This window comes from Marmota monax, unplaced genomic scaffold (assembly GCF_021218885.2).
Source record: "Marmota monax isolate L192 unplaced genomic scaffold, Marmota_monax_Labrador192_F-V1.1 WCK01_AAM20220418_F8-fsc00043, whole genome shotgun sequence".
In the NCBI taxonomy this organism is placed as follows: Eukaryota; Metazoa; Chordata; class Mammalia; order Rodentia; family Sciuridae; genus Marmota; species Marmota monax.
The window spans coordinates 10,244,518-10,268,364 of record NW_026691982.1 but is presented as its reverse complement, the minus strand read 5'-3'; the positions used below and the strand labels follow the sequence as shown (position 1 = coordinate 10,268,364).

The window sequence follows — 23,847 nt, the reverse complement described above, 5'->3', positions numbered from 1 at the left end:
TTTTAAAGTTGCTTATCCTTTCTTTCTGTGTCTTTATCCCTTTCCAACAAAGATAAATCATGTACTACTTAAAAAATTTCAATGTACAGCACCCCTTATGTTCAAAACACTAGAAAAATTAGGGATAACAGGAACATATCTCAACATCATAAAGGCTGTCTATGCTAAGCCCCAGGCCATCTTCATTCTAAATGGAGAAAAATTGAAGGCATTTCCTCTAAAAACTGGAACAAGACAGGGGTACCCTCTTTCCCCAATTCTATTTAACACAGTCCTTGAAACACCGGCCAGAGCAATTAGACAGATGAAAGAAACCAAAGGGATACACATAGGAAAAGAATAACTCAAATTGGCACTGTTTGCTGATGATATGATTCTATACCTAGAAGATCCTAAAAGTTCCACCAGAAAATTTCTAGAACTAATAAATGAATTCAGCAAAGTAGCAGGATATAAAATCAACACCCATAAATCAAATGCATTTCTTTATATCAGTGACAAATCCTCTGAAGAGGAAATGAGGAAACTATCCCATTTACAATGGCCTCAAAAAAAAAACAAAACCCAAAACTTGGGAATCTGCCGCAGTCTGACTGGGCACAATTTACCAGCCACTTGTCAAGCAGAAACGAACTTTATTTTTAGAACACGCTGCACCACAGAGCACTTCAGGAATTCCCTCAGAGCCCGACTGCCACCACCGGCTTCTGGCGAGCCTCTCAACCCCCCACTCCTCCTGCTCTTGAGGCCGATTGGCTGGGTTGTGTGGGCGGAGCCAAAAGAGTCCCCCCATGAGCAGCTTGGTGGTCTGAAAGGGCAGGGAAACAGCCCAATGAGCATCACCGCAGAGGAGCCAATCAGCTGGCAGCTGGAAGTTTGCAGGGGCCACGGTGAGCCAATCAGCTGGAAGTTTGCTGGGGCCCCTTCGGCTGTGGCTCTCAACAGGAATCAACTTAACAAAAGAGGTGAAAGATCTATATAATGAAAATTATAGAATCCTAAAGAAAGAAGTCAAAGAAGACCTTAGAAGGTGGAAAGATCTACCTTGCCCTTGGATAGGCAAAGTTAATATTATCAAAATGACCATACTTCCAAAGCACTATAAAGATTTAATGCAATTCCAATCAAAATCCCAATACTTTCTTTATAGAAATAGAAAAAGCAATCATGAAATTCATCTGGAAAAATAAGAGACCCAGAATAGCTAAAGCAATCCTTAGCAGGAAGAGTAAAGTAGGTGGCATCACTATACCAGACCTTAAACTATACTATAGAGCAATAGTAACAAAAACAGCATGGTATTGGCACCAAAACAGACTGGTAGACCAGTGGTATAGAATAGAGGACACAGGGCTGAGGAGGTGGCTCAAGCGGTAGCGCGGTCGCCTGGCATGCATGCGGCCCGGATTCGATCCTCAGCACCACATACAAAGATGTTGTGTCTGCTGAAAACTAAAAAATAAATATTAAAATTCTCATTCTCTCTCTCTCTTTAAAAAAAAATACTAAAAAAAAAAAAAAAAGAATAGAGGACACAGAGACTAACCCACAAAATTACAATTATTTTATATTAGACAAAGGTGCCAAAAACATGTATTGGAGAAAAGATAGCCTCTTCAACAAATGGTGCTGGGAAAACTGGAACTCCATATGCAGCAAAATGAAATTAAATCCTTATTTCTCACCATGCACAAAACTCAACTCAAAAATGGATCAGGGATTTGGGAATAAAACCAAAGACCCTGTGTCTAATAGAAGAAAAAGTAGGCCCTAATCTCATTCATGTGGGATTAGGCCCCAACTTCCTTAATAAGACTCCTTTGGCACAGAATTAAAATCAAGAATCAATAAATGGGATGGACTCAAACTAAAATGTTTCTTCTCAGCAAAAGAAACAATCTGTGAGGTGAATAGAGAGCCTACATCTTGGGAGCAAATCTTTACCCCTCACACATCAGAGCACTAATCTCTAGGGTATATAAAGAACTCAAAAAGTTAAACACCAAAACAACAAATAACCCAATCAATAAATAGGCCAAGGACCTGAACAGACATTTCTCAGAAGAGGATATATAATCAGTCAACAAATACATGGAAAAATGTTCATTATCTCTAGCAATTAGAGAAATGCAAATCAAAACCACTCTTAAGATTTCTTTTCACTCCAGTCAGAATGGCAGCTATTATGAAGACAGACAACAATACTTGTTGGCGAGGATATGGGGAAAAAGGTATACTCCTACACTGCTGGTGGGACTGCAAATTGGTGCAGCCAATATGGAAAGCAGTATGGAGATTTCTTGGAAAATTGGGAATGAAACCACCATTTTACCCAGCTATCCCTCTCCTCGGTCTATACCCAAAGGACTTAAATACGGCATACTACAGGTTCACAGCCACACATCAATCTTTATAGTAGCACAATTCACAGTAGCTAAACTGTGGAACCAACCTAGATGCCTTTCAGTAGATGAATGGATAAAATAAAATATGGCATACGTACACAACAGAATATTACTCATCAATAAAAGAGAATAAAATCATGGCATTTGCAGGTAAATGGATGGAGTTAGAGAAGATAATGCTAAGTGAAGTTAGCCAATCCCAAAAAACCAAATGCCGAATGTTTTCTCTGATACAAGGAGGCTGATTCATAATGGGGTAGGGAGACGGATCATGGGAGGAATAGACAAACTCTAGATAGGGGAGAGGGATTGGAGGGCAAGAGAGGGGGCCATGTGGTTAGAAATGATGGTGGAATGTGACGGACATTATTATCCAAAGTACGTGTATGAAGACACAAATTGGTGTGAATATACTTTGTATACAACCAGAGATATAAAAAATTATGCTTATATGTATAATATGAATTGTAATGCATTCCGCTGTCATATAAATTAAAAAAGTTAATTAAAAATTTTTAATGTAAATGATACATTATATATATATATATAGTCATTTGCCTCTTCCATTCAGAATAATTTTCAGAGTTTACTCATAATGATAACTATAACTCTAGCTCAATCATTTAACTGCCTTATAAACCACTGCATGACTATACTATGGTGTGTTCTCTATTGATGGGAATTTGAATTGTTTATTTTTCTTCCTTGCTTTTATAGTGCTATAGGAACAACTTTGTGACTTTAATGTGTGTGGGGAGAAGTTCTCTAGGGAATACATGCCTAGAAGTGGACTAGTACATACCTGTTGTTCAAGACCCAACAGATGATCCTAAATTTCAATGAATGTTCTGTTTTGTCATCAACAGTGTATAATAGTCCGTGGTACATCAGAGTTCCCAAACACTTGTTTTTGTACTTAATTTTTGTCTAACCATCAGTCAGAAATGATAGTACTTTTTTAACTTTGCATTTTCATGTTTACTAGTGAGGTTGAATATATTATTATATTTATTAGCTTTTCTTTTTTTTGTACTGGGGATTGAGCCCAGAGGTTTTACCACTGAGCCACATCCCAGCCCTTTTTATTATTTATTTTGAGGCACAGTCTTGCTAAGGGCCTTGCTTAGTTGCGGAGGCTGGCCCCAAACTTGGGATTCTCCTGCCTCAGCTTCCCAGATTGCTGGGATTGCAGACGTGTGCCACTGTGGCTGGCAAATTTATTAATTTTAAAAAGAATTTGTAGTTTTTATTGCTTAAGAAATCCTTCCCTACGCTTACAGTATACTCTCCTGTTTTCTTTCTAATGTTTTGTTAGAAGTTTTGCTTTTCTTTTTAAGATCTTAAATTCATATAGTATTTTTTACTAGGTACAATTTGAGTAAAGATGATTTTATGTTTTGCTTTAAAAATATCCAGTTCTTTAGCACCATTTATTTATTTTAAAAAATTAATTTATTTGTTCTAATTTGTTATACATGACAGCAGAATGCATTTCAATTCATAGTAAACAAATGGAGCACAATTTTTCATTTCTCTGGTTTGTACAAAAGGAGAGTCACACCATTCATGAAGTATAAAAAAGGTCTGGAGATTTGGCTCAGTGGTTAAGTGCCCCCCTGGGTTCAATCCCTGGCAACCCTGCAATTAATATATATGAATAAAATTAAAAAGAATTATTATTTTGGTTTTTTTACTAGATACCTGACAGCTACTAGTCTACCGAACTGCATGTCCCCAGCAGTAATATTAAGGAAGTTCAGAGCATGGACTTTAATGTTTACATAGACTAAGATCTGGTAAAATACTTATTAACTTTGTGATCTTGGATATGTAAGAATTTTTGAATCTCAGTTTCTCTATATATTTTTGAGGGGAGATTATTCCTACAGGGGTGTTGTTGGGATTAAATGTGATAACATATGTAAAGAATTTAGCACTCTGGTAAATAGATGGTAGCCATTGTTACTAAAGTTATAATCATTGCTTCTCAAGAAAAAAAAGTATAATATTTGTGGGATTTGATGATTGGGATTTCTGACTTTTTTGAGGAAAGGCTTAAGCAGCCTGGGTGGGGAGGAAGCCAGAATAAGTAGAGGCAGAATTTATGGACTCCTAATTATTTGTGTAATTGTTGACTAATACCTCCCCCCCCCCCCCCCCAATAGAATTCCAAAAAGGCAGGGACTTTTTTCCTTTCTTTTGTATCCCTTGATTTTGGAAAAGTGGTAGTCATATAATCAGTGCTCATATACTTTTTAGAATAGAAACCAAAGATTTTGTTTTTCTTTTTTCCTCCATTCCATACCCCCAGTACTTCAAAAAAAGCAAATAATTAAACATGAGATTAATCCTTTTTTCAGTAAATAATCTCCGGAGTTCCACTTTGAATGTTTTCAGCTCTGAGCCATTGGTTGTGTTCTCTAGGAGATTTTGTAAACTGAAGGCACTGGGCTACATCAATGACACGGTGCAGTTGGAGCCGTAGACATCAGTCAGTTGAGTTATGATTTATGCATTCTGGGTTTTGTGCTATTGTGACTCTTGAGAAGCACACCTAGTTTCTCCCCCATCCCTGTCTTTAGTTTCCTGAGGATTCTGGGATTGGTCACCTACTATTTCTTTTCCTGCTGTTTCACTACCTATTGCTCCCAACTCTTCTGATTTATTTCATTTCAATTCTGAAGTATGAGCCCTTTAAAAGCTTTTGCTGTTAGTGGCCACAGTAGAACATGAATGGACTACAAAAAGGCTCCTTTGTTCTAATTTCTTTACTGAAATGTCACAATCTATGTAAAACACCCTAATGTCTGTATTGGGTCCTGGAGGAAGACTTAGGGAAGATTTGCTTCCTTTCTACTTGCAGGTCTTAAGAAGGATGAGTTTTAGTGTACATTTGATCCTTTTAAAAAAATTTTTATTTATTTTAATTGGGTATATATGATAACAGAATGCATTTTGATTCATTGTACGCAATTATAGCACAACTTTTCATTTCTTTGGTTGTACAGGATATAGCGTTGCACCATATGTGCAGTCATACATATACCTAGAGTAATAATGTCCATCTCATTCCACCATCTTTCCTGCCTCCATACACACTCCCCTCCCCTCCCTCCCCTTTGCCCAATCAGAGTTCCTCCATTTTTCCCATGTCTCCCACCCCCATTATGGATTAGCATCTACTTATCAGAGAGAAAATTTTGCCTTTGGTTTTTTGGGATTGGCTAACTTCACTTAGTATGATATTTTCCGACTCCATCCATTTACCTGCAAATGCCATAATTTTATTCTCTTAATGCTGAGTAATATTCCATTGTGTATATGTACCACAGTTTCTTTACCCATTCATCTACTGAAGGGCATCTAGATTGGTTCCAGTTTAGTTATTGTGAATTGTGCTGCTATGAACTTTAATGTGGCTGTGTGACCATAGTATGTTGATTCTCAAGTCTTTTGGGTATAGACTGTGGAGTGGGATAGCTGGGTCAAATGGTGGTTCCATTCCAAGTTTTCTAAGGAATTACCATATTGCTTTCCATATTGGTTGCACCAGTTTGCAATTCCACTAGCAATGTATGAATGTCCCTTTTCCCCCACATCTTTACCAACACTTATTGTTGTTTGTATTCCTGATAACTGCCATTCTTACTGGCATGAGATGAAATCTTAGTTTTGATTTGCATTTCTCTAATTACTAGAGATGTTGAACATTTTTTTCATATATTTGTTGATTGATTGTATATCTTCTTCTGAGAAGTATCTGTTTAGCTCCTTAGCCCATTTATTGATTGTGTTGTTTGTATTTTTGGTATTAAGTTTTTTGAGTTCTTTATATATCCTGGAGATTAGTGCTCTATCTGACATGCGTGTGGCAAAAATTTGCTTCCAAAAACGTAGGCTCTCTCTTCTCTTCATTGATTATTTTGTTGAGAAGCAGTTTTTTAGTTTGAATCCATCCCGTTTATTAATTCTTGATTTTATTTCTTGCCATTTAGGAGTCTTGTTAAGGAAGTCAGGGCCTAATTTGACTTGGTGAAGATTTGGGCCTACTTTTTCCTTTATTAGGTGCAGGGTCTCTAGTGTGATTACATTTGATCCTTTTAAATATAATTTCTGTTCACAGTTAGGAACCTGCATTCATACTTCCTGGATTTAATTTCTAGCTTAATTTCCTGCTAATAGTGTGACTTTATGTTCACCTTCTTTGCCTCAGTTTCCTCATCTGTAAAATGAGCATAATAATTACACAGTAGTACCCTCCCTTATTTACAGGGGATGCATTCCAAGACCACCAGTAGATGCCTACTGTGGATAATACTAAATCCTCTGTGTACTATGTTCTTTCCTATACATACATATATCTATGATAAAATATAATTTATAAGTTTTTAGGCCCAGTAAGAGATTGAGGTTTCTGAAGGTTAAGAAGTTTGACAGGTGTGTTGTGCAGGTCAGTACCACCTGGGGAAATTTGAAGGAAAAATGTGTATTTTTGGTTTTGAGTTTCAATCTTTTGAATCTTTGAGAGTTGCATTTTTTTTTTCTTTTTAAAGTTTTTTGGGACTTTGTATTTGGAAACCATAGCCAGGTTAATTTCAAGAAGGAATTTTTGTGTATTTATTGAGACAGGATCTTGCTATGTTATCCAGACTGGCTTCAACTCCTGGGCTCAAGCAATCGTTTGTTTTAACCAGCTGAGTAGCTGGTACTATAGGTGTGCACCACCACATCTTGCTTTCAAGAAGGAATTTGAAATTTTGGTGTTAGGAGTGTCATCTTGCCATTTAATATATTGATTTGATGATTTTATTGTTTGTGTGATAGTATTCAACTAGGTGGTTAATATAAACTTTTAGATTACACTTCATTATTTGTAGAATCCTCATTGCATTCTGTATAAACAATTTATTCACACCAGTTCTTAGTAAATGTATATGACTATATCATGGTGTCTTTTTGATCATTTGCTTTAGAAACAATTTTTATTTGTAGAATAATAAGCATATTAATTTGCATAGAATAATGAGAATGATTCAGAAATTGCCTAGGTAATCCAGAATTGACTTGTTCTACATAGCAGTAGAACATGGGTAGTAATGTTTACTAATATGTCATATATGCAGGGTAAAGTGAGCAAACAATGATGAGATACCTTGTAAAAATATAAACTCATCTTGTTGTACTAGGGAAAATGTTGGGAATAAAGAATTACAGATGGAAGGACAAAAATACTTACAGGATATAAACTATTGATAATATTTTATTACTAAAGCCTTTTAAAAACTAGTAATAAAGAATTTTATTATAAATAAACGATGTCTTTAATGGAAATATTTTCTTTTTTTCTGAAAACAAATAAAAAATAATTATAAAAAGAAAAATTATTTTCATTTTTATCTAGAGAACTGTAGAGGGTGCTAGAGCATTAGGAATAATCAGAATTGACTTTCTATAGGAATTCACTTAAGTCATTATCACAGTAATTCATTTTTCTTGGTTATACATTTTTAAAAAAATATTTTATTTTTTAGTTATAGTTGGACACAATACCTTTATTTTATTTATTTATTTTTATGTGGTGCTAAGGATCGAACCCAGGGCCTCACACATGCTAGGCAGGCGCTCTACCACTGAGCATTAACCCCAGCCCCTATATATTTATTATATTTTATAAATATATATGTATATATATTTATTATATTATTATTATTTTGACTGAAATTAGAGTGACTAATATTGCAAAATTGATATTATTTTTAATGAATTTGATTAATGAATTTGGTTGAAAAATGTTTTTCATCTTTCAGATTCTTTGATATGGTTGAAATTATGACCCTCTCACGTAGTTAAGTTAGTAAGAATAAAAAGTTTTTTTTTTTAATCATCTACCTGAATCATTAGCTTCAGAAACAATTTTGGGTAGATGGTAGAAGAATAAATCTTTATTATTCCCAAACTGGGATTGGTAGGCTGTATAAGCAATCTCTTCCTCTTCTCTTCAGATATTTTAGGATCAAAAGATAACCAAACCATATAATGGGATTATATATTTTAGGTAGATTGGTTTAGAAGAAAGATTGTTAAACCAAAGTGGAATTTAAAAACGTGAACAGACTTTAAAAGTTATTTTTGGTTAGATAGAAGTCTTGGCTTTTTTGACTGATAAATTTATTATTTAGAGAACAGTTCTATAAATTCCAAATTTTAACTGTTCCCTGGTTTAGTGGTGATTTTAGAAATTTAAGATAGAATTATTTGATCTTTTATCATAAATAATTGCTTTTAGAAATTGTTTTTTAGTAACTTGGATTTTCACCAGTTCTGAAGAATTTAGGCCTTATTTGAACTGGGTCAAGTTAGACTGAGTGGTATATTTTGGAATAAAAGTTGATAATAATTCACCAATCTTTTAATGTTAGGCATCTATGTTATAAAATGCAGGCAGCTTTGAAGAATTCTGATTCAAACCTTGCCAGGAATTTATTTTTCCCTGAAACTATATTTTAAATCTTTATCATGAAGTTTTATTTTATACTATAATTTCTTTAAGAGTCAAGAGAAAATTTGTTCCCTTGTTGCTCTTTCAGCAGTGAAAACATTTTCTTTTGTGGGATTGTTGTTGTAAAAGCTTTCTTATTAAGTTACTCTTTTTGTTTTTAATTCTCAAGGCACCACCTTCCATGGTCAATAATGAACAACGCCAACATGCAGAGCACATATTCTTATCATTTAGAAAATCAAAATCACCATTTGCAGTTTGCAAGCATATTTTGGGTAAGTATTCACTTTAAAATATTTTGACATAATCAAATATGGTTTTCCTGTCCTGAACATGTACTATTTTAAATTCCTTTTAACAATAAGCAGATTCTTTTAGCTAATACTTTTCTATTAAAAATTATCATACTGCAGTGGCTCTGAAGATATTCTGGGAAACCAGAAAGGAAACTTTATTTATACTTTGGATTTTTCCCTCTTAGATATGGTGTTCAATAATTTAAAACTGTAAATGGTGGGAGGAAAACTGTTGTTTCAGTTGTTCTTAAGTGTCATATCATTTGTTACAAGACATATACTATAATATATCTCTTCCCCAGTGTTAGTTTGAAAATTAAAATTGCTTTTAGAGAGTTCTGTTTTCTTCTAGTTGTTTTCCCATAGGGTTTTTTTTTTTTTTTTTTAAAGCCATTTAATTTGAACTCTACTTGCTTAGCAGTTATCAGATACTTTTGGATAGGTTATCACTGTATATCATAAAATAAAGCACTGTTTTTTTACTTTTGTGAGATTTGTTTTATGAGTACCTTACATGTACAGAAGTGATCTCTTCTAAAAAAAAAATCACAAGAATTAAAATTTTCTTGTCCAAAGGTGGCATTTTCTAAGAGTTGTATATGACATTGCCATCTGTTTCTTAGATGCTTTTCAATAACAGTAAGGGAGATTTCACTGGTTATTGTTATTTTATAGGCTGATTATTTTTTACTGTTTTCTTAGTTGGAGCCATTTTTTATATAATATGTTTAAGGCTCTGAGTCATCTATGAACATAAAATTGGTTAGTTGAGCATTAGGAGCTAAAACATCTGATTTTTTATTCTTGTGCTTTTAATAGGGGTTATCTGTTACCAATACTCTGGTTTCCAGATTGAAATAAGCCATAATTATGGTTACATGTTTAAAATGCTTTATATAAAAGAGTATATGAGAGGCATTAAGTTGTAATGGAAAGAGTACTGGTGTTGGAACTGTGAGATCTGGCTGCGACTGTCACTTTTAGGAAGCCAGCCTCTCCAGGCCTCTTCTTCATTTGCATTGTGGGAATAATGATACCATTTGCCTTAAGGGATGTGGCTATCTTAAGTTGTTGTGAGATGCAGGTGTAATTACACTTAAAAACACTTTGTGAACAATTTGGTCAATGTCATATCCACATTATCTCATTTAAGATAGTTTTTTAAGAATATGACTGGCTTATAAAATGCTCTTTTCTGTTGGCAAGGAGTTAACAGTAATGGTCAACCTGGCTCTTATATCATTCAGGAATTCTTACTGTTAAGAGTAACAGTTTTAACAACTCTTTCAATTCTAAATGAGGCCATTTTAATTAATTTACTTATAAGTCATTAGTTTTTATACGTTGATGGATTTGTGTTACTAAGAAAATTTCTTTACCTGTGGAGTATATTTAATTTAATATTAAAATAAAAGAAGTAAAACGTTAGCATAAAGAATTTAAGGGAGGCTTACCTCATCCTTACTGCTTTGAAATTGTTCATCATCAATAGATTTAGAAAACTATTGTATTAAACTGTTAACCTAAAATTAGTCTGGTTTTTATGGCTTATGCCTTACCTACATTGACTAGAATTCCATCAGTGTTCCATCTGACTTTCTGTTGTAATGCAGTTGTCATTCTAGATTGGCTGGAAATAGTTGATCTAGTTATAAGTATTTTATTAGAGCATATTTGTTTATATCACTCTTTCCTTCCTAGAGTATATATATTTTATGAACCATTATTGCTTTTTTATGATTTGAGTTTGTTTTGGATTATTATTGTTTTCTTGATAAAATTTTCTAAAGAGTAGTATTGCTAGTTCTGGCCGTGCTTTTAATATAGTATGGGTTTTGAGACATTAACTATTTAAAAGGTGGAGTGCATGTATGACAAGCATAATCATTAATGTACTGCATAGCCCTGTGTTACATTAATGTTTACATCTAAACTTCACAAAAAAAATCCTTTTTTAACTCCTTACTCAGTTGCCACCAGCACAGAAGGGCAAATTCCTCTAAGAAGACTTCTCATACAAGTGGCAGTCAATCACAATTCAGAATTTTCACATTCTTATTTAGGGATTATATGTCATTTTTATAGAATGTCTGGGAAATATATTCTGATAAAGGGGAGATTTTCTCTTTGATGTCTCCCTTTTCTGGTCTCTTAAAGCTCTTCCTTCTAACTTCTTTAACTTGAGTTTTATATGTTCTTATTTTTCCTCATTTCTTTCTCTTTTGTTTTCATTCTAGTTTTTATTTTCTTTACTCTTTTCTGTGTGTATGTGTGTGGCCTATGTGTGTGTGCATGTTGCATGCTTGTGTATTTTGTCAGAAGAGTACTTGTAGCCTACTTCACCACAGAAATCTTTGGTGCTTTGGAATTAGTAAATTTTTTAGGGTCAGTTATTTCCTCAAAAAACCTATCAGTTCTGTTCTTGTTAAAGAACTAAGAACTGTGAGGGATTGGCTTACCTTTTCTGGAGTTAACTTTGTAGCATTCTTTTGTCCTTTTCAGAGGGAGAAATGAGTTTGATTCACCTCTTACCTCAGAACTAGGCAAAACAAAGTGAAATAAACTAACAAAAAGTCAGTGAGACTTATTAGTTCTTTGTATTTGGAAAAATTCTTCAGTAAAGCTATTAATTTTGTCTTCTTTCATCTGAGACTTTATTATTGGTTGGTGGGCATAAATACCATTAAGTCAAAAAAGAAGACTTTTTGATCCTTATTTTTTCTGTGTTTTGGATAGAAATCTTTTAAGGCCAGAGAAGAGGTTGTAGTAGTTGAGCATCAGTGGCTTATTTTTATTCTCTTAAAAACTTTTTTTGATAAGAATGTAGTGCTCTTCCTCTCATATTTACTTCATTTGAACTTTTGTCTGCATGGTTTGGTCTAGTGTTAGATGGCTGATAAGATAAAAATGAATTTTATGTTCATAATGATTATTAAAGAAAGTTATGTGGTGGCAGACAAGGGAAGGCATTCCTGCTAAAGTGTTCTCAAATAATTTATCATCTTGGCAGTGTAGTAGTCAGTGACAGATCTTCTTAAAAATAATTAAAGAAGAAATTCTAGATGAATTATGTTCTTTATGAAAATCTTACAATTTCATGTATCTTTTTACCAAGGAGTAAAAATAAGCCTCATGGACATAGGTGTTCTATCTCCTATCAGTAGGCTTCTAAAGTTCCTTTAGTTTCTCTTACATTTTTTTATAGTGTGTATAAATACAGCTTATGAAGGCTAATAATGTTTTTTTATGAGAAGATAATATTTAGGAAAATTCTTACTTTAAATTGGAATTTGGCTTTCTTTTTTCCACATTTTTCCATTCTCAGTAACAGCTTCTTGTAGGAGTAGTAATTTAGAAGTCTTCTTTTAATACCATGCACAGATAGCTAAGAAAAAGTTATGAAACTTTGTTGTATCTTGAAAACTTTGAAATGTCATTATTCTTTTATAATAGCAACCAAAAGGGCACAAAAAGACTAGGATATAAGTATAAATAGTTAAAAATAAGTATGTTTCAGTGCTCATGAGTATCAGAAGGTGCTTATTTGATCTTGTCTTCAGTGGCATATGCATTTAGGGGTGGATTAGTATTGCTAGGAACATTTGCTAGGCTTATGACCTCAAATTTTCTCCCTTTAGTCTTCTGGCATCAGTTTCTTCAGCTATAAAATGTAGGAATTGTATTAGGTGATCTGTGGAGATCTAATTCTAAAATTCTGAGTTCCACAGAGTTTACCTCCTTGTTAAAAAATCTATGTTAAATTATTTCCTTGCCCTTAAAAATGCAAGGAAAACAAAGACAGGCAAACAATCATCAATTTCTTTCAGAAGAGGGTCATAAGTGAGAGATTATTTGAATTACTTTATGAGACAGTACTATATTTCTCCTTAAATGTCCTAAATGTAGCTTGTTTCTGTTTTAAATCTTCTCTGAATAAAATCCTCATTCCCGCCCCCCACCCTTCTTGGAACTTTAAACATTTCTTTTTATAATAGGATCACACCTTTTAAAAGTTACTGCTTTGTTTTATTAACTATTATATTTTTAAATGTTTTAAAGTTTTGTGAATTCTAATTATCTCAATTAGAATTTATGTTAATGTAGTATGGAATAATAAAAGGTTTTTTAAAAGGTCCAGATTGGTTTTTCTTACTAGTTTTATTATGTTTAGACCTCCTATACAGTAGTACAATAGATAGGAATTTATGTAGGCCACACTTTTCCCCCTTATTTTTATAGCTAATTGTGTCAAGACTATTCACAAGATTTTTAAATGACCTGAGCTTTTGAACAAGAGAGAAAACAGTGTGCCTGGATTGTGTCTTCATGCTCTTCTGATAAATTCTTGAAGGTGCCATTCTATACTCAAAGAGTTAATTTCTCATGGCTTTTAAATGCTCATGACCAGTGATCTTGGCAAATAATCTGGAGTCTAATTATAGACTTTTCAAGAATTTCACATTATGGTTATTTTTCAGACCTTCAGAAAACTTCTACCTTTTCTTGACTTCATTTTGACTGTTTCTCCCTTTTGATAATGCTGTTTGGAAACTGATTGTAGTAGTCATTGGTGAAGAGATGAAAAAATAGAAAATTAATATAAAATATTTATTAGACACGTTAATTTTCTATTTTTCCCCCCAATTCAGTTTTTAGTATAGAAAATATAACTCACTAGTTAAGGCTGGGTCTTTCTAGTAGCTTGGGATTTTACTCAGTTTGATCAGTAGCGCAATCAGAAAATTCATGAGAACTTCTCACCTTGTGTAAATGTGGCTCATTTTGTTTTAATATTTTGAGAAAAATAACATCAGCATGCTTGTGTTTATTTTTGAACTTGCTATTGGAGATGGGTCATCCTGCTAAAGGCTTAATTACTTAAAAACCAAAATAATTTAACAGCATGGCTCATCACAAATAGTAATGTTTAAGGACCAATTTAATAAGAGATTTTTCAGATACAAAGTTTTGTTTTTGCACGGGGTGAGAATCTCTTAGTATATTTTCTGATTGCTTTATATTTTTTATTTTTATTTTTTTTAAAGCTGTGTTATTTTTTAGTTCTTCATGCTTTGGAAGTAACAGTTGAAGAGAGGTGAGGAAAGTTTGTGAAAATTGTGATCGGTGATTAGCTGCCACCTGCCTGAGGTGTCTTCTGAGAGGAACTAACCTCTTTGTGGTGCTAGAGCAAGGTCACTGGATTAAAAAATGAACAGGTAATCATCTTATTCCTTGTCTGAAAAGTTCTAAAATTAATAAATGCAAAATGCCCAAGGTAATGTGAACTACAGTTTAAAGAAAGTTTTCAATTTTTTTCCTCAGAAACTAGTAAAGTGGACTATGTCCTTTTTCAAGCTGCCACAGCCATAATGGAAGCAGTTGTCCGAGAGTGGATTCTCTTGGAAAAAGGTAGCATCGAGTCACTGCGAACATTCCTTTTAACCTATGTCTTACAAAGGCCTAAGTAAGTACATGGAGGAAGTACTGCTAAAATACTTTTGTTAAACTTATGTATCTGTCTTTTTAGAGTGAGCTTTTTTTTTTTCCCTTTAATGATCGGTGTATGTGATTAAACTCTATATGGGACTCACAGTTTAAAAACTAATTTTAAAAACTAAATAAATAGAAAGATCAGAAGAGTAGAGGAAAGGAAATGGGGAGAGAAGAGGGGAGGGTAAGGGAAAGTACTGGGGACTGAATTAGAGCAAATTATATTCTATGCTTTTATAATCATGTCAAAATGAATCCTAATGTTGTATATAACTAATATAAACCAGTAAAAAGTCTAAAAAATTTTAAAAAGACTAACCAAAAAACCCCCTCATGCACATATGATTGTAGGGTTTTTGGAATTTAATAATACCTTTTCTTTCTTTTTGGGGAGAAGGATACCCGGGATTGAACTCAGAGGCACTCGATCGCTGAGCCACATCCCCACCCCTATTTTGTATTTTATTTAGATACAGGGTCTCACTGAATTGCTTAGTGCCTTGCTTTTGCTGAGGCTGTCTTTGAACTTGCGATCCTCCTGCCTTAGCTTCTTAAGCTGCTGAGATTATAATACCTTTTCTTAAGCTTACCGTATTAGGTTTATATTTTATACACACACACACACACACACAGAGAAACATGCATAGAAAATGTTATGACAAAAAGTACCACATTCTTTAAGTTTCCTTTGAGAAATGAGGTGAAAGTGAATTTTTCTTCTGTACTTTAAACATTTTATAAGACTATGTATTTATTGTTTGTATGATTTCTTGAGAAAAATAATTATTCAGCTTTTGGGGAGAACTTGATTTACTAATTTTTTAATGTCTCCCCAAACACGAAGTGTTCTTTCAAGAACAGGCAGTGCACATTATATGTTCGCTGTGCAGTTAAATACTTTCTCATTGACCTTTCCATGGTCAATGAGAAGAGTTTATTATGTAATCAGAAATGCACGAAGTTGGGAATGGTGATGATAAACATACATAAAAACTTAAATGCAGAACATTATTGTCATGCATTTGTTCTTATCAACTGTTGACTGTCAGTCTCTGAATTCATCTTATTTAGTAATAGTTACTGATATGACTTCAGCATTTATATTAATTTCTTTGCATACAGAAAAATGCATAAGAGTGAAGAGCCAGAGTTTGCTTAGGTTTTAGCGTTACCAATTTGACCTATAGATGAGCTGTGTGTGTGTGTGTGGGGGGGGGCAGCTATTGCCTATTTTTCTGATTTTGATAGAATAAGGGAGACTTACTCTTGGCTTTAAACTTTTCTCCTTCCTCCTTGCTTGCTTGTTTGGTTGGTTTTTATTTGGTGAGGCCATTTGGGTGTGATACTAGCTTGCCCTTTTATTGTTGCCATTTGACCATATTTGTTAGATCTGACAAGATTTTTCTTTGATCCTTCTGTATGTAACTAGAGGTAAGTATAAGTAAATAGAAGTCTTGACAGTGTCAGCAAGTGTTCGTTGCATTATTTTATTTCCTTTTTTTGCATACACCACAACTAGGGCATATTAAAATTTCTATTACAGGTTCACCTAGAGATATGATGTATATTTTGTTGAATTTTACAGAGAAGGATACTTATTTTGATATATTCTTTACCCTAGTAAAATATGTTGAAATCAGTTTTGATAATATATACTATTGAACAGAAGTTGAGATAAGCTTGCACATTTATAGTTACGTAGTAAAAGAAAAGAAAATAGGCCAAGGCTTCTATGTTTATGAGTTTATATGTAGGAAGTTGTTTTTTTGGTTTTTTTTAAAATCTTTTGTCCCCTAGACCTAAGGTGTTTTCTGAAAAGCAGTCTATTTATGTAACCTTGGGGAATTGATGTAAAACCTGAATATTCTCGTTTTTGACCGTGAAACAGGGACTTGGTAGCCATGTCTTGTGGTTAGGATCCAGATCACATGAGACTGAGTTCTGGCGCTCTAGCTGCTGTAGCCATCTCTGTGAAGCAGCCTTTCCTAAGAAGTCAGGATCACATGGGAGCTTCTGGCTAGATCTGTTTGTTAACACAACATAACTCCCAGCCTGGGAACTCAGAACTCTGTACAACTTGATAGACTTCAGTGTGTGACAGATTTGCATGGTGTTTATGTGTGTGCTTTCTTGTATTATCCAAAATAATAATTTGAAACTTTTTAGAATGGATTATAGGGTTCCATATTAAAATAGTTCACTTATAAATTTTCCTCCAAACATTTATTTGAAACAATTTAAAATGAAACTTCTTAATAGTACATTGAACACATATATACCCTTTTCTTAGTAGTGGCTCAGTTAACATTTCATCACATTTTCTCTGAGCCATTTGAGAGTATGCCTCACACGTCATAATACCATATCCTTAACTACATGAGCATAATCTCAGTACTGTTGACATAACTTTTATATTTTTATTATTTAATATATTTCTAACTCTTATTTGGAGTTGTTCATTTGTCTGATTTTTATTTATATCCCTTTTCCTCTTTTAGGTTATTTTAAAAAATATTGCAGTCTATCTCTTCCTTCAGATCTATTAAAGTGTGCTTTACATATAGTTATTTTTAAAAATCCAGAATTTAACCATAGATTATACATTGTATTTAGTTATGTCTCTTTAAATCTAGAATTATTCTGCCCTTTTCATCTTTCATGTCACAGGCATTTTAATCTTATAGAATGCCCTAAAATGTGAGTCAAACCAAAAATTTTTGGCTTGCTACATAGGTAGAACACTACAGGTTGTATTGTATTGACTAGTATACCTTTGTCTAGTATAGTTGTGTACTTTACATTTCTTGCTCATAATTTTTTCTTTTCTATTTTTTCCTCTCCTATGGTAAAATTTATATGGCGTGAGATACATAGTGCTTTTCCATAGGAGATCCCTTCAGTGCTGAAGATTGAACTCATGGCCTTGGGCATGCTCAACAAGTGCTTAGCACTGGGCCACATCCCACATTCCACAGTCCAGCGCCCTCCCCCCAACCCCCTCTTTAGAGAGGCGGGTATAGATAGCATAGTAGTTGAGATAGGGACTTGTACCTGACTTCTGCCACGCTGAAACCCCTGCAAATTACTTGACTAATTTTTTGTGCATTCATTTTAGGATAATTAAATGAGTGAACAGTAGTACTTAACCCCAGATTGTCATAAGGATTAAATGTGTTAATTTTTGTGAAGTGTATGTAAAGCCTTGCATATCATAAGAACTCAATGCTATTATTTATTTTTTAATGGTTTCTAATTCTTGTTGATGGATATTTATAAAACTAGCTTTTATGTATGTTTTTAGTAGTAGTTTTCAACTTCATTTGTTTGTTTATTTAGTGATGGTACTAGGGATGAACCCAGGGGTGCTCTACCATTAGGTAAAAGGCCCACATCCACAGCCCTTTTTATTTTTTATTGTGAGACAGGGTCTCACTACATTGTCTGGACTGGCTTTGAACTTGTAGTCCTTCTGCCTTAGCCTCATGAGTTGCTGGGATTACAGGTATGTATCACCATGCCTGGCTTTATGTATATTTTTAAATTTTTATATGTGTATTATGAAAGTATTTTGCCCCCCTCCCCCCCAAAAAATATATATGTATAAAATTCTCTTTGGTCAACAAACATTTTTGTACTTAAGCACTTATTTGCCTACTGAATGAAGGATGAATCATTCAAATCTAATATTTTCAATATTTTTCACTTCAGGCTTGACCTAGGTAGACATATTTATTCATTGTATAAATGTTGAATAAATACCTATTATATGGCAGGCAATGTGTCTTGCTTATAATAGTATTCTTAGAATGGTGGTTGATCTGGGAGATGAGTTAAACAGTATTAACAGATGTATCATGTTATGTGGGGGTGCCTTGGGAGCCCTTAGTAGTAACTTCCTGGACAAAGTGAAATCACAGTCTTAGCAGAGGGAGTAGAACTGTGTAAGAGCATGGACCTAGGAACTGAAAAAAGTTCAGTAGGTCTGCAGTTTTGAGTGTATGTGGAAGGAGTGAGGTTGGAAAGAGGAGCAGGCACCTGGCCATGAAAGGCCTTCCAAATGGATAACCATATAACTTATGTCTAAACTGGGACAGCTCTGAGAGTGAAAGTAAGCATTGTTAATAATTATGTGGACAGTAGGTAAATTGAGCCTGCTGTAGGAAAATCAGGATGGGCCCCAGAGCTGCTTGTAACCCAAGGGCTGTTGTATATAAATTCATGTTTTATGAGCCTTACCTTTAAGAAAAAGTCGAGAAAAGGTGTTTTAAATCTCAGTGCCCTTGTTACCAAATGGGTTTTGTAAAATGCTTCGACTAGAGGTAGGTATTTTTGCCATCATACAGAGGAGCAGAACCTAGATGGGAAACTTTAAGTTTGTTTTAGAATATGTATGTTTCCATAATATTATACTTTGGATAGCTAGAATTCTGCCTTTTCATGTGGATGGTGATGGGATTTATGAGTATGCTACTGATTGGAGATGGATATTAGATCATAATTTTTCTTAATATTAGTAATCCCCTTTCCCCAAATATTTACCAGGGAACTCATTTAACCTATATTGAACACTGCCTAAAGTGCTTGATACTAGGCACAATCCGAGGGACATTTAATCCTTATAATAATTCTGTTAATTTTACCCTCATTGTACAGAAGAGAAGACAGAGGTACTGTTTTGCCCAGGGTCAGACAGACAATAAATTATGCAATTTGGACTTGAACATAGGTTTTCTGGCTTTGGAATCTGTAGGGAGGGTATCCTGGTCTCAGATATAAAGGGTATTATTATTAGTTTCAGGCCTAGTGAGAAGCTTGAGAATATTTTTATTTTAAATTTAGTTAAATGTTTTCATTATGATTTTTATGTTTTATAGCCTCCAGAAGTATGTTCGGGAACAGATTCTATTAGCCGTAGCAGTAATTGTAAAACGAGGATCATTAGATAAATCAATTGACTGCAAAAGCATTTTTCATGAAGTCAGCCAGTTGATAAGTAGTGGCAATCCCACTGTGGTGAGTATGCAATTTGTATGTATAAGTATTAAATTTTTTATTTTTACTTCACAGCTAGCATTATACCAATAGTAGTATGGATTTCTACATAAAAGAAAAAGTGTGCTAATAAATCAAGAAATTTTCACTGTTCAAGTTTTCTTTGTTTTTTAATGTGTATATATAATTTACATGTAGTGTATTTTGCTTTTGCATTTGATTGTTTTTATATATTGCCATAATATTCATAATCATCATTTTAATTGGTTGTAAAATATCTTAAATTAATATATTATAATATTCTTAGTCATTTCTGTTGTGCTCTTAACATCCATAGCCCATTAAAAATTCTTTTTTTGAGATAAAGTCTGAGTTGCCCAAACTGACCTTGAACTTGGGGTTCTCCTCCCCCAGACTCCTGATTAGCTGGAATTATAGGTCTGTGCCTTTGTGTCTGATATTTTTTCCCATTTTTAAATAAACCTTGGACAACTACTGTTTATTATAGAACTGTTTGAATTAAATATAAACTGACATTTGGCAAAACAAAAATCATTAATAGTTGCCTGGGATTGAGCTGCAGATACTTAACTCATATGATAACTGTTTCTAATACTTAACTCACCCATAAATTATATTGGCAATACCTGTTCATTCTGATTCTCAAGAATTAAATCTTTAAATATTTTTGAGTAGTTATTATTATTATTATTTTTTTTTCCTTTTGCTTTCCACAGTTTTTTCTTGAATCATTTGAGAGAGATCTATGTGAGCCCATACATCATACAATTCTTTTGGAATTCCTTTGCATCTTCAGTGGCCTCTCAGTAAAGGGCTGAGGTTTTTATTTTTTTATTTTTTTCATGGTGCTGGGGATTGAACTCAGGGCCTTGTGCATGCTATACCCCCACCCCAAGTGTATGATTTTAATGATATACTTGATACTTTGAGATTAAGACGTAGTTGTACATTTTAGGAGGGTTGTGTGCATTGTCCTTTACTTTTCACTTTTACGTCTGGCCTTTTACCATACATGACTGTGTACTTATCTCACTGCTCTGGACATCTGCTAGGGTTTAGACTGAAGGAATCTATAAGCAAGCTTGTTAGAACTATGGAACTCACTTACTAAACACGCCCTAAGTTTCTTTCCTCCCCGTTGGAATTCACCAGTGATCAAGTGTTTATTTTTTTCCCTTATCAATTTTATTGAGGAATAATTTGCATTCATTACTGCATTTATTTAAAATGTACACTTCAGGAGATTTTTGTAATTATTTATAACATTAAATTATTACCAGAATCAAAGGTACAGAATATTTGTTGTGATTTTTATTGTGTGCATTTGTGTGTTATGCCATTTTTGTGGCAGATTTCTTTAAGTAGTGCTGTTCAGTAGAATTTTATTGGTTGGTAGAAATGTTCTATATCTGTTCTTTTTTTTTTTTTTTTTTTTTGGTACTGGGTATTAAACTCAGAGCCACTCAACCACTGAGCCACTATTTTGTACTTTATTTAGAGACGGGTTCTCACCGAGTTGCTTAGTGCCTTGCTTTTGCTGAGGCTGGTTTTGAACTCGCAATCCTCCTGCCTCAGCCTCCTGAGCCACTGGGATTACAGACATGCACCACTGTGTCTGGAACTATATCTGTTCTTTTCATTATGTAGGTACACTAGTGATATGTAGCTTTTGAACACTTGGAATGTGTGACAAGGAACTGAATTTTTAAATTTATTTAATTTTAATTAATTCAAGTAACCATATGTAGCTAGTGGCAACCATATTGAACAGGGCAGTTCTAGAGATATTGATAATCCAAGGATTTAATTTTATGCCCTTTTACCTTAATATTGTGAATATCTTAGTATTGTGAAATCTAATTTTTAAATTAATCTAATTGTTTATTAAACTAGAAAAACGTACATTTTTTAATCACCACATTTTATAAAGCATTTTGATTTTATGTAGTGGAAATTTCTTGAAAATGATCCTGTGATAAGAGTCCATTTACAAGTTTTGAGATGAAAATTATTGAGAAGATACTTTTTTACTTAACATTATTCTCTATAGTCTCAAAGATCGCTTTTATTGGTAGATGTGTTCTTCATTTCTGAAGGAGAACTTAACTCTTGAAGGTTGATGCTTTAAGGATACCTCAGTAGTTGCATAATGACAGTCTTGTTATTTGTGCAGATTTTGATAGTAGTTTGCTTCCAAATTTAATGGCATGTGTGCAATCCAATGCTGGCTGTCACAGAGGGCTTAGAGGAAAAGTGCTAGCTACTATGGGCAGGGAAAAGGTTTAAAACAGAAAGTCCTACTGCATACTAGCCCTGAATGCTCTGAATCAAGTTACTTCTCATATTTTAGATTTTGCTTAACACATCTTGTTTCATTTTGACAGTCCTGTAGTTAAGAGTCTAGCTTATTGCAATGGACTGAATTTAAATTTGAGGAACTTTACCAGTGACGCTGAGATCTATCTATAACTAATGCCCTTTCTGTGCTAGTTTAGTGATCATCCCAGCTGGGATTTTGTTGTTGAGATTTGCAGCCTGTCTTCACCCGCTACAAGTAACCTATTGGCACTAGGACACTGCAAGCAAGGGATAAAGAGTCCCTTGCCTCTCTCAGGAATGAGCACATACTCGGGAATTGTGTTCTCTACTTCCTTTCCTCTGGGGTAATTTGACCCAGCACAAAAAGTAGTCCACTGCAAACTGACAATTGGGGTTTTCCAAGGCACTGAAATAACTGATGTTCTGAGAATGATTAGAACAGATGGAGCTGTTTAGTTAGAGAAGATTTTGCTATATTCACAGTGTGTATACTTTGAGAATATAAGTAGGTAAATTTAAAAATCTTATAAAATACTCCACAACAAAGATTTTCTTTTCAAAGTCAAATTTCTAATATTAGGGCCAAGAACTTGTATAGTAGTAAGAATCAATAGTTAGAGGTAGAATTTCATTTCAACATTGTAAGGTAAATTGATTTTGATGACTACAATGAAAACATTAAAACTTAAATAATTAAAACTTAAATAAATAATTTCTATGGCAGGTGAAATACACACACTGGCCTTCCCTGTTTGTCCTTGCTCAGTAGCTTGAAACTAGCTCATTCAGCCTTTGGAAGAGTATTGGGTTTTGGTTGGTTGTTCTCCTGTGCTAATTTCATGAATGTGTTTTATCCAAGTTTAAGGGTAATGTAGTATATGTAATAAAGCACTGGTTTTGAATTCTACTTAGGTTTAAAGTGTAGCTTTGCCATTTACTGCCTATGTAACTTGAACAAATTATTTAACTACTATAGGCATATGTAAACTAAATGTGATGATACCATTTCAGGGACTGCTCACTCAGCAGTGTTTGTGCTTCTTCCCGTGTGGCCTTTCGCCCCATTTTTGTAGAATCTTTAGAAAGTGAACTATAGTAAATCATCTCTATCAAACTTTTAAATATTGAAAAGCAGAAGAAAGTATCCATAATGAAAACTAATTATTTTTATATTTTAAAAGATACAGATAAGTAATAGATGAGTTTCCTTTAAATGTTTTAAGAAGTAACTTACAGTCTTGGTTCACTCCAGAGAGTTTTATGGAAAGATTACATTCAATTCATAAAACTTTTTCTATTCCTTAGTATAGTTTTCCATGTGTCATGGTGTGTTCTTAGTGTAGTTATGCATGTATGGTTATTAAGTAATATGTTATTTTATGCCTGTCTTTGTGGGCAGGCTGTTTTACTTCTATGCTTATAAAAGTTACCGTGGTTACCTCATCTCAGTTGGCAACTGTCAGACCTACTAGTTTGAAAGGCGTATGGAAACTTTCTTTCCTAGGGAAGCAACTACATTTAAAAAAATTTTAAGCTAAGATTTAAGCTAAAATTTTTAATACTTCATGTTTGTCTTCCCTTGTAAGTAGCAAGACTAAATCACTTTTAAAGGTGTTTAATTCAGCATTTAAGCCCCTTCACTCCTCTTTGCCATGTTAAAGAGAAGTGAGTGAGAAATTCACTTGTCTACAGCATTGCTGCCCCTGGATGTGATAGCCAAGTTAATCTCTCTTATCACAAAGTCTCATTGATGTTTGCTTAGAAGAGCAGCTGGAAGTCTGCTTTATGTATGGCAACCTTTCATAGTTTATTCTTGGTAATAAGG

The 23,847-nt window shown here is 33.8% G+C and overlaps 1 protein-coding gene across 4 annotated transcripts in view; it reads left to right on the top strand.

The window, feature by feature from the left end:
• Xpo4 (exportin 4) overlaps window positions 1-23,847 on the top strand; it is a 120,455-nt gene that overhangs the window by 23,314 nt on the left and 73,294 nt on the right. For 2 of the 4 annotated variants that reach the window (XM_058580647.1, XM_046447724.2), the window contains exons 2-4: window positions 9,074-9,179; window positions 14,523-14,664; window positions 19,565-19,703. In XM_058580647.1, the coding sequence (XP_058436630.1) occupies window positions 9,074-9,179; window positions 14,523-14,664; window positions 19,565-19,703 (387 nt within the window). Of the gene's footprint in view, window positions 1-9,073; window positions 9,180-14,245; window positions 14,417-14,522; window positions 14,665-19,564; window positions 19,704-23,847 lie in introns of those variants that run through there. The other 2 variants (XM_046447733.2, XM_046447741.2) reach the window with 2 other exon arrangements.